At 36.7% G+C, this 12,353-nt stretch overlaps 1 protein-coding gene across 2 annotated transcripts; it reads right to left on the bottom strand.

Moving 5' to 3' along the window:
• Positions 1 to 233: 233 nt before the first annotated feature.
• LOC131799040 (programmed cell death protein 4-like) lies at positions 234 to 11,453 on the bottom strand. Of its 2 annotated transcripts, XM_059116706.2 has the most exons (16): positions 11,241 to 11,453; positions 9,919 to 10,190; positions 7,625 to 7,737; positions 7,252 to 7,329; positions 6,629 to 6,664; positions 5,982 to 6,023; positions 5,627 to 5,665; positions 4,792 to 4,870; positions 4,186 to 4,247; positions 3,933 to 4,030; positions 3,722 to 3,836; positions 3,343 to 3,390; positions 2,915 to 2,974; positions 2,395 to 2,505; positions 2,126 to 2,265; positions 234 to 1,344 (listed from the first exon to the last, which is right to left on the bottom strand). In XM_059116706.2, exons 2-16 carry the CDS (start codon positions 10,136 to 10,138, stop codon positions 1,293 to 1,295), a joined length of 1,293 nt encoding a protein of 430 aa, XP_058972689.1. In that variant the 5' UTR covers positions 10,139 to 10,190; positions 11,241 to 11,453; the 3' UTR covers positions 234 to 1,292. The 2 variants fall into 2 exon arrangements, with proteins under 2 accessions (XP_058972689.1, XP_058972688.1); XM_059116705.2 differs by lacking the exon at positions 11,241 to 11,453 and having other exon boundaries at positions 9,919 to 10,375.
• Positions 11,454 to 12,353: the final 900 nt, after the last annotated feature.

Here is a 12,353-nt window from a genome sequence, read left to right as displayed (position 1 = left end):
AAACGGTAAGTCTTCGTAAAAGGAACGGCGCTGAATTTCTACGTTAAAAACGACAACCGCTGAGTGAAATCCTTTTACTTCAAGAGATACTGGAGAAATAATTGACATCTTTTTCTTGAAAAACACCCTGTGGGAACAGTATCACGAAGGGCATGCGCAGCTCTCACCAATCCTGATGTTATTTTCACGCCATAAGGCATCTCTATTTTGTCAACAGTCTTTTAGTACACGAGTGGGTTTCAATTTTTTTATTTGTTTATAAAGTTTGACAAGCCAGAGAGAGTCTGTACAATTTTCACGTGTAAGAAGGGAGACAAAGCGTTTGAAAAAAAATGTGATATTGTCTGGGATGATTCCGCTGTTAACATAAATGTCCAAAAGAGAGGAAGGAAACAAAAAACATATCGCAAGTTTCTCTAAACCCTGGATATCAGGAGTTTGTTTGTTATAACCTTAACTGAACTAAAAATAACACAGAAACATCAAATGCTAAAGCTGACAAAGAGTAAACGACACAAGAACTGAAAACTGCGGGATGAAAAATAGAACTTACGAAAAAATGACTGAGACATCGCAATTACTCCCCATTCAAAATACATTATTATCGATTCAAGGTGACTTAAGGCCACGGCAGTCCGTCGTTCACTTCATTTCTCGTTAATATCACTCTGCAGTGATGACTACATTACGCATCAACAGTAACAAAAAAGAATACATTCCACCAATAAGTTATAACATCACAACTACCTCGACCGACGAAAAACCCTTATGTACAAGTTAGGTTTACTGCCGTTAGCTCAGAATAACAATGAAAACCCTCATAAAAAAAATTTTCACTGGAAAGCGAATCTTAACAGTTGAAGAACCAAATTGAAAATAAAGTATAAAAGTAATTTTCAAGGTATGGTCTGCGCACAGGAGACATCGACTCCACCAAGGATACAGAGAAAGAGAGAGCGAGAGAGAGATGTAGAGAAAATCCGCAACTTAACAAGAACTAGGGGCTAACGACATCATGTCGAGAATCATTCATACACGATTACAACAATTTTAGCTTAGTGTTAACGCTAAACGTAGGTGGCTAAGAATACCGGTGTACTGACAAACATGGTCTCTTTCGTAACCGTCTTTTGGGATGCCACGGAACAGGGCAACGCTAGGTTACATGCAAAAGAACGGCTTCGAGGGAGACCGTGACAAACAAGACCCTTTTTTAAACAAGAATGTTCTCCCCTTGTTAGTAGAGTTCACTGATTAATTGTCTGGCTCGTTATTGCTTTCTTAGGAGAAAGCTAAGATTTCACCAATCCCCCGTCACCTTCGCTGACAAAGCGCTTTCGTCCTCTGCAACACAAAGGAAAACACACTACTTAGAAACAAAGAAGAAACCACACAATATGTATATCTTACCGATAAAAAGGATTGAACAAGACTACAACCATTAGGGGAACCGTGGACAATTTTAAAACCGCGCACCGACTCCTGTTACACCGAGGAAAGGTAGCTGGTCATAATTTCAACAAAGGGGTACGTTTTTTGAAGAAACTGTGGTGCTGCGTCGGTGGGAGAGTATAACAAAGTAATTTGGTAATATCAACTAAGTTGATAACTTAAATTGGCCACCGTAAAGAGTTTCAAAGCTTACGTTTCGAGCGTTAGCCCTCCATCGCTCTGATCTCAGCTCTAAAACTATTTACGGTGGCCAATTTACGTTATCAACTCAGTTGATGATACCAGATTATTAGTCATAATTTCAGCCGAGCTTGCCTTGAATTTACCGGAATATTATAGCGAAAAAGGGAAAAAAAGAGGTTTGCATCCAGATGATGGTTGAGTGACACCAATCTTGGTCCAGCGGCAAAAGGCAAAAATAATTTTCTAAAACTTTACCAATTATTACAGAGTGTATTTAAGCATATGTAGAAGTTTCAACTAGTACACTGAGAATAAGTATTTCCTGGTTATAAAATGTGCTCAATTAATTCTTTTAAAACTAATTCGGCAAATGAGGAAGACTTCTCCCACTCATTGTTTGAGGCTCGAGACTGAATCTACGGTTAAATAATAGTAGGCATACGCGGAGCCATTACTATTAGTATTGGTGAAACCTTGCACGTACACATACCTGGAAGGGACTTTCATAGTAAAGGAGATTGGAATGATTCCATCGCGGGCACACATGTCAGTGAACTTTTCCAGAAGTGTATGGGCATGTGGAATATCCAGTTGGATATCGGAAAAAGAGTCAAACACACGTTGAAAACCCTGTTAAATAAAGCAGAGAAAAAAAACAGTCTTCAATGAAACAAACCTTTTAACATTCCAGAGACTAGGGGTACCACAGGATTTTAGTTTTTCAACTTTCTTCACCCAAAGAACTCACAACCAACTTACATTCTTAATTTGGTCCGGTTTGACAATGTTAGTGTTTGAGAAGAACTGTAATAAATTCTTCATGAGGGTCATCACTCGATCATGCTCATCTTCCAAAGTCATAATGATTGCCTGTTGACAGATAACAACAACAACAACAAAGTCAGATCTGGTGCAGATGAGGAATGATCCAAATCTAATGCCTTATCACACCAAAACTTACGCGTGTTTTAAAGATGTTATGTTAAACACGTTTTAAAATTGTAATCTACATTGAAACTGCTTCAACCGATGTTTGTCGACTTCAAATTTAGCTCAGTGAAAAAAAAAAAGTTAGTGAATAATTGAAACCTATGGAAAACTCAGGTGACATTGACATCCTTGAGAAAACGAGATGCTTGTGACATGAATCTTCAGTTTAATATCTTCAGGTACGACAAGTGCCTTTTTCAGCAGAGCATTGGGAATATTCATTAAAAGTTTAAGGTTGGATAAATAAGGGCATGTTTCGGAGCTCAGTTATCAACAGTGACCATCATACCTCATAAACCAGCTCATGATAGAAATGTGGCACTTCCAACTCCTGGACGCAACGACTTGCCTGGGAAAGGAAAAAAAGGCAATCAAACATAAAAATACTTCCTCTAACTCTTCCAGTTCTTACTCACGCCAAGGGAGATTTGTTTCCTTAATGGAGAAGGCATCCAAAACAAAATAGACAAGTAAAAAAAGAGGCTGCACCACTTGCTCTTCTACTATTACTCTTCCAGTTGTTGTCAATGAACCAAAAAAAAAAAAAAAAAGGAGGTTGTCTGGTGTCACATTAAGCAAGTGCTTATCATTTTTGGGTCAAAATTGCCTTTTTTAAATGTATTTGGTTCTCATCTCAAAACAACCATCCAAAAAGATAACAACCATTTATCACTTGGAAAATCATTGATTCGTTTTAGTACTAAAAACTTTACTTACTTCTTCAATATCTTCTGAAGACAAATACTCTTTCAGCAACAAAACCATCTGCAAACAAAAACTACACATAAGAGAGTTGACTCTTACAGGATGGATTACAATCCAAGGCTATCAAAGCTAATTCCCTCACAATGCCGACACACCTCAGCTAATGGTTCATGAACTGGAGAACTGCAAAGACAAATGTACCGCACAAACCATTTGCAACGACTAAAGGTTACTTTTGGTTGATAAAATGCATTGAATTTGCCTGCAATTTAATCATTTGTGAAACCCTGACCTATCTAAATGTAAAGCTTCTTTTTTATAAATTTTGCAAAGATAATTTTCATCAACATTATTCACTCAAGGTCTCTTGAACTCTGCTAATTAAACAAACCTTTTTCACAAGATACTTGACTGGGCGTCTTCCTCCAGCCACACCCCACACACTATCCAATCGTACCATCCCATGTTTCATTTTCAGCAGCACACCTGCTTCAGCCAAGGCTTTGCTGTCAAAATAGTGAACAAACAGGTTATTTTCTTGAACATGTTATCAGCTATAAAATGAAACAGGCAGTTAACTATCAATACAAAATTGTACTTACGCTTGATTGGAATTAGGAGGAGCATCTCCCAAATTACTAACAAAAGCTGGTGGCAAACAGTCATCAGCAATAGCACGAGCAATGAACTTTCCCACCATCTTGGAAAAGCAAAAAACTCTAGTTTAGTGCAAACAATCTACGAATAGCATCATACAAGGTTGTTGAAAAAAGAGAAAGAATTGCACTTGTAATCATAGTGGCCCATATGGCTAACTGAGCCTGTACTTATCAGTAACACCTAAGTTAAAGTTACCTCTGGAGCATCAGGGGTGTCCAAACTCAGATCATCAAGGTCATCTAACAGCTGCTGGAACCCTGGAATCACAAACATAGGACAATAACATTATCAAAAAGAGCACAGAAAAAATTAAGAAGTGAAACATGCATTTGAATAAGCCCACTTTAATTAGCAAGATTAACTTCTATTGCTAAATCTCTCCCCCAAAAAGTGCTGTTGGCCAGCCTTTATACTTCTGTATTTTTGGGAACTCTTTTTTTAAGCAAACTGTTGGGTATTTGCTTTTTGTTTATGGCTTCTTGCCCTACCGAAAAACCTTCTTATGCCACTTTAATAAGGACTGGACTAAATGCTTCATATTCAATACTTGCCATGAAGATAAAGAATTATCAATATGTCCCAAAACTCGGTATCAAAACAACAGCACCAGGAGATCAGAATAAAATATAATGGTGAGGCACTTCCATTTATGATCTCCACATGAAATACAATGCATTTGGCTATTGCAAAACCACATTTCCTTTTCTAATGGTGTGTCACTGCCCTTGTTCCAATATTACCTTCTCCTCATCAGCCTCCATGAACATCTTACACAAGTAATGGTACTGACCACAAACTTACCTTGTGCTATGTCGTCTTGGCTGAGATGCTTGCCATACAAGTCTGAGATGAGAACTGATGCCATTTCTCTCTGAGTTGCCTGTAAGTAAGAAATTTGTGAAGATCATACTACACAAGTTAACCAGCTTTTCAATCTAGTGAAAATACTCTGTATAGAAGCTAACTGGAAAAGCAATCTTTGACCAATTAATTGTGGTTTATAGCTGTAAACTGTTCAATAAATATTGTTATCAGAAAGAGCCTTAAAAAGTCAGTGATTTATAACTGAACATATTCACATGCTTACCACAGAAAGCAACCTTAACTCCAGTGAGATAAGGGAAGGCTAGAAGGAAGATCCCAGAAATTCTTGGAGTTGTTATCAGAATTATGCTATTAAAAGATGCAAGTTTAATGCTGAAACAACCCAATTCAACACACAATCATGTTGTCATCGAAAACACTTTTTTCCTCTCTTGAAAGAAATTTGAAATCAAGCTGCATACAAGTTGTTACCATTGTACTAAAAGTATCACAATGTTGGATAGAAATAAAATAGTGACAAGCCTTGTTCAGTTCTGGCATTTAATCATATCTTTTGTCTGTTTATGAAAGAGTGGTTTGTTTTTTCTAGTAATAAAAATGGAATAATGATTTCAGAGCAAGAAGATCACCTCTTTTTGTATCACATATTTATCAATAACTGACAATGTTACATACAATATTTCTCATAGAAATCATTATTATTATGACTGAAATAATAAAAATAAAAGTAGCAAAAATAATAATCGGTAAATAAAAATTATCATGTAAGATAGCATCTCCCACTCTTGAGTACATTTTAAACAACATTTACCTTTTTCTCCAGTGCAAGACTGACAGCAAAGGCAGGAACCTGTATTTTAGAAAACAGGCTTATTTAATAAATATATCTTGGTTTCCTAAATGGCCATAAACTAAAACAAAGAGAGAGGCAGGAACCTTTACCTTACAGTGGTATTTGGAGATAAAATATATTAAGTAATTACAAATTTCCTCAAAACAATAATATAATAAACAGAGGTTATAATGAAAAAGGGACGACATTCCATCAGTTAGTATTTGTTATGACACAAATCATCTTAATTATAACCATAATAACAACAATAACAACAAAAACAACAACACATTACACAGAGATTATGAAAAAAGTCTGAGATGGTTAGGTCTACCTTGTACTTCCTTGAAGATATGTTAAGTTCCTCCAGGGAGAGCTGTTTAAGGAGTCATATTAATACATGATTAATCTTTCACTCACTCCCTAAAAAAGACTATCAACCTCTCACAGTCAGGAAAAAAGCTTCACGTAAGACAAAAAACCCTCCCAAAAGAAAACCATGTGTGATAATTACACAAGGCACAATCATTAACATTACAATAAAACCTTATTTGTTCTTCCATGTTTTAATCAACAAATTGCCTTTCAGTGCCACCACTACTTTTCTTAATCATGAAAAAAACAATTATGTGCTATGATTTGTAAACACTAAATATTACAAATGATAAACAGACTTGGGCATCAAGCGACTTTCGTCAGTGACAAAAAACAAAAACATCAATTTGCTAAACCAAACTTTAGAAACCAAATCAGTTATTTTCCTATCATAAATACTAAAAAATGGAAGATATTTTGGTCTCCCTAATGACAAACTGTAATAGTTTATCCTTACAAAAAACTCTTAAATTGTATTTGACTTTGGCAAAACCAAGTGCAGCAAAAATTGAAACACCTTAACTCGTGTCCCATTAATTTTTCTGAAAAACATTATCAACCATGTGAATTTGATTGTTGTCATGTAGGCATTGCCAAGTGACTCACCAAGACATCCTCTGTGTCTCCATGCTCAAAATATTCCTGAAAAACAAATAAACAAACAAGTTTATCCAACAGATATTTAACATCCATTTTGATTTTTTCTTTCTATGAGAGACATAGTAACCTGTCAATTAGTGCAATGAACTCTGGGTTGTGTGGTCTGAGTTTGAAACCTAACTGATCCATTGTATTGTTCCCTTGGGCACAGCACTTTCATCTTACAGTGCCTCTCTCCTACTAGAAGTATACATGGACTATGGAGAAGCTTTAAGAAGGCCTGAAAAATGCCAAACCTAGTCACACCCCAAGTTCAAATCCAAGTAGTATGCTTAATTATGACAAACAAACATACATGCAATGAGTTGATTAGTAAGATATTAAAAGTATTATTTGAATATATTTATTCCTTTTGGCAACCCTAAGGTCTTCTATCCTTGAAATTGTGGTGTGAATCCCAAAATGTATGGCTTTAAATGAAGAAGAAGTCTTCATGATTTTCTGATTAATAACAATGAGTGTATTCTTACATTTTCTAACATTTCACAGATATTAGATGGATAACTCCTTAAAGAAAGTGAGAGCTTTTTTAGGACTAGCTCTTCTATGTTGATGAAACCATTAATTACCTGCACAATTGGTGTGATGTTTTTGCTAAACTCTTCCTCAGTAAGCTCTGGTTTGCACTCCTTCATATCAAAAGGCTCCTACAAGATATATACTTCATCATAGCCATAAACTCTAACACAAATATAAACTCAATCAAGGTAAGATACTCCTGAAATGGTTCATGAGCATGCTGCTAAGAATACTGCTGATGCCAGCTGGTGGTCAAAAAAATGAACATGTTCAAGACATATCCACTGTGAAAACATATACAAGAAGAAAGTTCTTTATTGACAAACACTTTTGACAACAGAAAACTTATGTTTGTGATTCTCCAAAAATAAAAACTATACTGACTACGAAATACATATTATGACATAAAGAGCTGACACCTACATCCTCATCTTCCTCTGATTCATAATTTGGATCATGTTGGTCTCTGATCTTCATATCTTCATCAGTCAGTACTTCACCAATGGCTCCCCAAGTACCCTTTCCCCCTGCTCCACCTGCAGAAATTCAAATGAATGACTATTCCCAACTGATAGGATTTGCACATTATTACTAATCTGGGGTAAAAATGGAAATAAACTTTCATCTTTCATCTTTCACCCTCTACCACTCAGCAGAATTCATTCACACTTATTTTGCAAGAAAAATATCACGTTAAAAACTTTTTTCCAGATATTTTTAAATCACTACAATCCCATTTTCCAGATTTAAGTCATAAGTCATAAGTCACGTTACACAGCATAACCTAAAATGCACCAAATCAAATGATTCCAATCTTTTGAAGTGAAATGTTCATGTATTAATTTATTTTGGCAAAGTAAATTTATTATGCATTTTGACAAAAGTTTTCTCCTCTTTTGAAAACGTTGTCTTCACCATGTGCTGTCATTGTCCCATGATGATACCAATTTACATCTTCACAAGCAAAGAACCTCATGGTAACCAAGGTGAACAAAATGTAAATTTTATTTTTAAAGATAGCTTTTCTTTTTAAGACCATTAACTAACGGTTTGGTTCAGCTTTTTTTTTGTCTTTGTCTGCTTGTGGATATGAATTTATCACACCTGAAGACAAAATTTCAGTCCATGCTCCACCATGCAATATTCCACGTGTAATAGGTTTCAATGGTAATGACATCCGGTGTGGATTTAAACTTAGGTCACTCGCACATAAAAAAATATCAAGGGTTGCCCAGCTTTTAAAATGTGGCAGAACCAAAGAGAGAAATTATGCAGGCATAATTGTTTTGTTACCCAAACAGCAGTTGAGGAAATGAATTTGCATGCCAATAAGGCTTGAGGGCAATTATGTGATTGCAAACCTTTCCATCAGGTAACTTTTAGACATCCTCTTCTGATGAAAATAATCTTTTAAAAGAAGTAAAATACATAGAAAAATTTCCCTCTAAACCACTAAGATTCTAGGTGAACTGTGAACTGTTAAATGTTCCAGGTAATTGAGGTGAGAAACCTCAGTTTGTATCATAAAACGTGCAAACCAATCAGGTTGTCTTCCTTCATTTATTGTTATTAAACCCCCATTTACAAATTACAATTAAAAATTTCTTCCCCTTGAGACTTTTCATAATCCAAAAACACAACATCCAGAGCAAGTTTCGGTAGAGATTTGGCTACATTGCAACAGTCAAACTGTGTAACATTTCAATTGCAGATTCTCTTTATAGAGCTGAATACACAAGTTGATGAGGGTAGATTCAGCTGTAAACAACTTGAAAAGGTTTCGACTTCGCTACGAAACAGTATAGAAAAGGAAACTTATCTACAGCCGTTCGAATTTTACCCTTAATTCACACGAAAGATTTGCCTTTTCGTACACATACGCTGGAAAACCTGGGAACCATATCAGCTATGAAATCAATCCATCTTGCTTTGTTTACAAATTTCCAATCGAATAAGCTATCCAATATCTCGTATCTCTGACCTCGAGAAATACTCCATAGTGATATGACGATCAGTATTAGCGATACTTGTATTGCACGAAAGGTTTTAAATTATTTGCAAGCTTATAGTAATCCTTCAAACAAAGGCACCCTTTCTCAGTAAAGAGCCATTCCATGCGTTCAGGAATAAGGTAGTCACACTTCCCTCATACGCCAAAATTTATCCAACATATACAGAAGTCACCAAAAAATTTTAGCTTTAGGTACAGCACTATCTTAAGCTAGCAGAGTTTAAAGAGAAACAAACCAACTTTTGGCAACACAACACATTGAAGGATTACAGCTCATTAGCACAAAAGCATTTCAAATTCAAAACACAATATTGTACAGTTGTACACAAGCATGATTGTACGCCCGCAAAAATTTGCAACACCGTTGGTGCTCAACTCTCATAATGACTCTGAGACTTTTTTAAATTTATGTTGTGCACGTCGGGAACAAAAGTAACACTGCATTTGGCAGTGATAAATGAACGAACGCAGGTCAAGGTAAAGTAAAATTACCACTCAGGGCCGCGTGGCACCCACGATCAACCTCACCGTATTCAATATTCATGAGCCAATAGTGTTTTGATACGAAACCATGGGTTGTTCAGAGATTTGCGAACCATGACAAACACAAGTGCATATGCACGGAAATTTCAAAACAAATGGCAGTGCTGTTTCGCGCTAAAAATTAATCCAAGCTGATTCTATAGAAAATGATACACTGGCTTACCTTTCTTTGGTAGACCTCGGCGACCGCTCCGGGATTTTCTATCGTGGTGTTTGTCTTTGGGGGCTTTCACGAATAACGAAGACTCTTCGCCATTTTGCGTCCCGTTAAAACCATTCTTTAGGCCTGCTTTGACACCGTCAATCACCACTCGCCTTCCATTGTTCTGTGGAGCCTCTTTCGCATCTTCAACAGCTGAGGTCGACTTGCTTCGAACACGCATCTTCTTCGTGGAGGCTGTTGGAATTGTGGTTACACCGCCGGAGGAAGGGGAACTGGCCATTTTCACCGTTCCAGAGCGAGAGGGAAAAAGTTTAGCATAGAACTCTTTGCAGAAAAGCCTTGCTGGCAATCTCTGCTAGCGCGGGCCGCGAAAGACAAAGCTAGAAGGTTAGGTCGTTTACGAGTGTAAGTGGTGCGTAAGAGAAAACCTGCTTCTGCTTTTGGAAAAGTTTGTTGTTTTTAATCACAGCGAGGTCAGCTGACATCAATTCGCCTTCTGATTGGTTCGTAGAGAATAATCAGGAAAGGTACGGTGGGGGAGGGGCCTAGGTTGTTTATAAGGAAGACGTGGGTATAGGTGTACTCAATTTTCGTGTACTTTAGACCTTGCTCCGAATTCACGACCTACAACTTACTTTTTTATATTTTCCATCAAATTTTCTAGTATTCTAATCAAAAATTATAAAAACATCGAGAAAATTTGCGAAAATTCTAGTCAGAAAAGGCACATAAGTCTTTATGTGACCTATATGTTCGTTCCGCTGCGGGAAAAATATATTTTTCAGCTGAAAGTATTTGTTCTGAGATTTCAGAAATTCTATCCATTTGAACCATTAGGATACAGGGCGATAAAGTTATCATGCATATATTGTTATGCGTTTAAGTTATTTTTTATCTCAACAACGGCTTATTTGAGTTCAGAGTGAAAGCTACTAAAAGCATATTCAATTTCTGCTTTGAAATGTAATCATTAAATTCTTAAATTTCTAAATTTCTTAGAGCCTCTTGCATTGTTGAGGTAATGTACTTGTCACGCGTTTTAGGCGTGACGATGAACTTGTCACGCAGCTCCTAAAGGCGTGGCATTTTAGCAACGTTCGCTAAATGTACGTGCCTGCACTCAACCGCAAAACCATAACAAAGCCTTCCAACGGTTATTTTGTAGGAAGAATTCTACAGAAAATCCAAGATGCTTCCTTAAACCAGCTTGATAAGCGACTTAAATTCACAGAAATATTATCATATTTCAGGCACTGGATTGATAAAAAGTGATGGATGCAAATGAAAAACCTATCGTACAAACCACATCGAAGTTACCTTACCTACAAAGCTTGTCAAAATTTCTTCCTGAGCAAAGCAGAGATTGCTAGAGTACCAGTCGATTCGTCTCAATAGAAACCCAGAACCATTCAAAATGCCCGTAGATTTTCACCGCACAGGAATATGTAGTTTGTCGATTTGAATTTTTGTCGATCTCTATTCGTGAATTTGATCGGATGATGCGTCTGTTATTATTAGTATAACGATATGAACAAAATTGTACATGTAAACATCGCACATCCCGTGTTCTCATTGGTCGACTCTTCGAAGGCTTTTGTCTGGTGTTTCATCAGCTTAGTCACGTGTTATGTGAAATAACAATGCGAGTCACGTCCCCAAAATAGTTCGTTTTTGCGATCAATTTGTCTCACCTGGCGCCATCCACCTCGATCTTTATTGGTTTTCAGTAGACTTACTGTGATTTCTGAGTGAAAGTCTACAGATCCTCACTTTAAGTTTAAGATCAATGCCTCTTTGTAACAAGGTAACCTCTCGAAGCAAGGAGGTCACCTGTTGAGTTAATTTCAATACGTGACTTTTTACGCGTTTGATAATTTGTGTGCGCTTGAGCACGTCGGGACAAAAGTGCTTTGATACGACCAATAGCTATTCAAGATCACCGCATATTCAAACAGATGAATATATCACTTAATATTTGGGCGCAAATTCGTTCTGTTTTTCAATTACTTGTTTTATTTATTAATTTTAATTTTCGTTAGCACAACTGGTTTTGATGGCTGCCGCGTAAAAACATCAAACATCAATGGTCATCTATCATTGCATTGGAGTGTGTGAGGCCCAAATTGTTTAGCAATTTTTGTAGGAACAACAGCACTTGTCAAAAGTAAACTGTGTTTGCAAGAGACATTAGTTAAGGAAACGTGTTGAGGGACATTGCTAAATGAAAAACTACAGCACAAAGAAACTCGTCGATGACCGGTTTTAAATCACATATTTCAAGTCACTAAGGGGGTGAGGAAAGGGGTGTTAAAATAAAATGTAATCTCAAATTCCATTACTGTGGGAGGAGGGGTGTGAAGTAGCCAGGGCTCGTTCTGCCGTATTGTGCTCGGCAATTTTTTTTAAGGAGCTTTTGGCGTTTGGAGCAACTATTT

Source organism: Pocillopora verrucosa, chromosome 1, assembly GCF_036669915.1.
Source record: "Pocillopora verrucosa isolate sample1 chromosome 1, ASM3666991v2, whole genome shotgun sequence".
NCBI lineage: Eukaryota > Metazoa > Cnidaria > Anthozoa > Scleractinia > Pocilloporidae > Pocillopora > Pocillopora verrucosa.
This window is presented reverse-complemented; position numbering and strand designations above follow the sequence as displayed.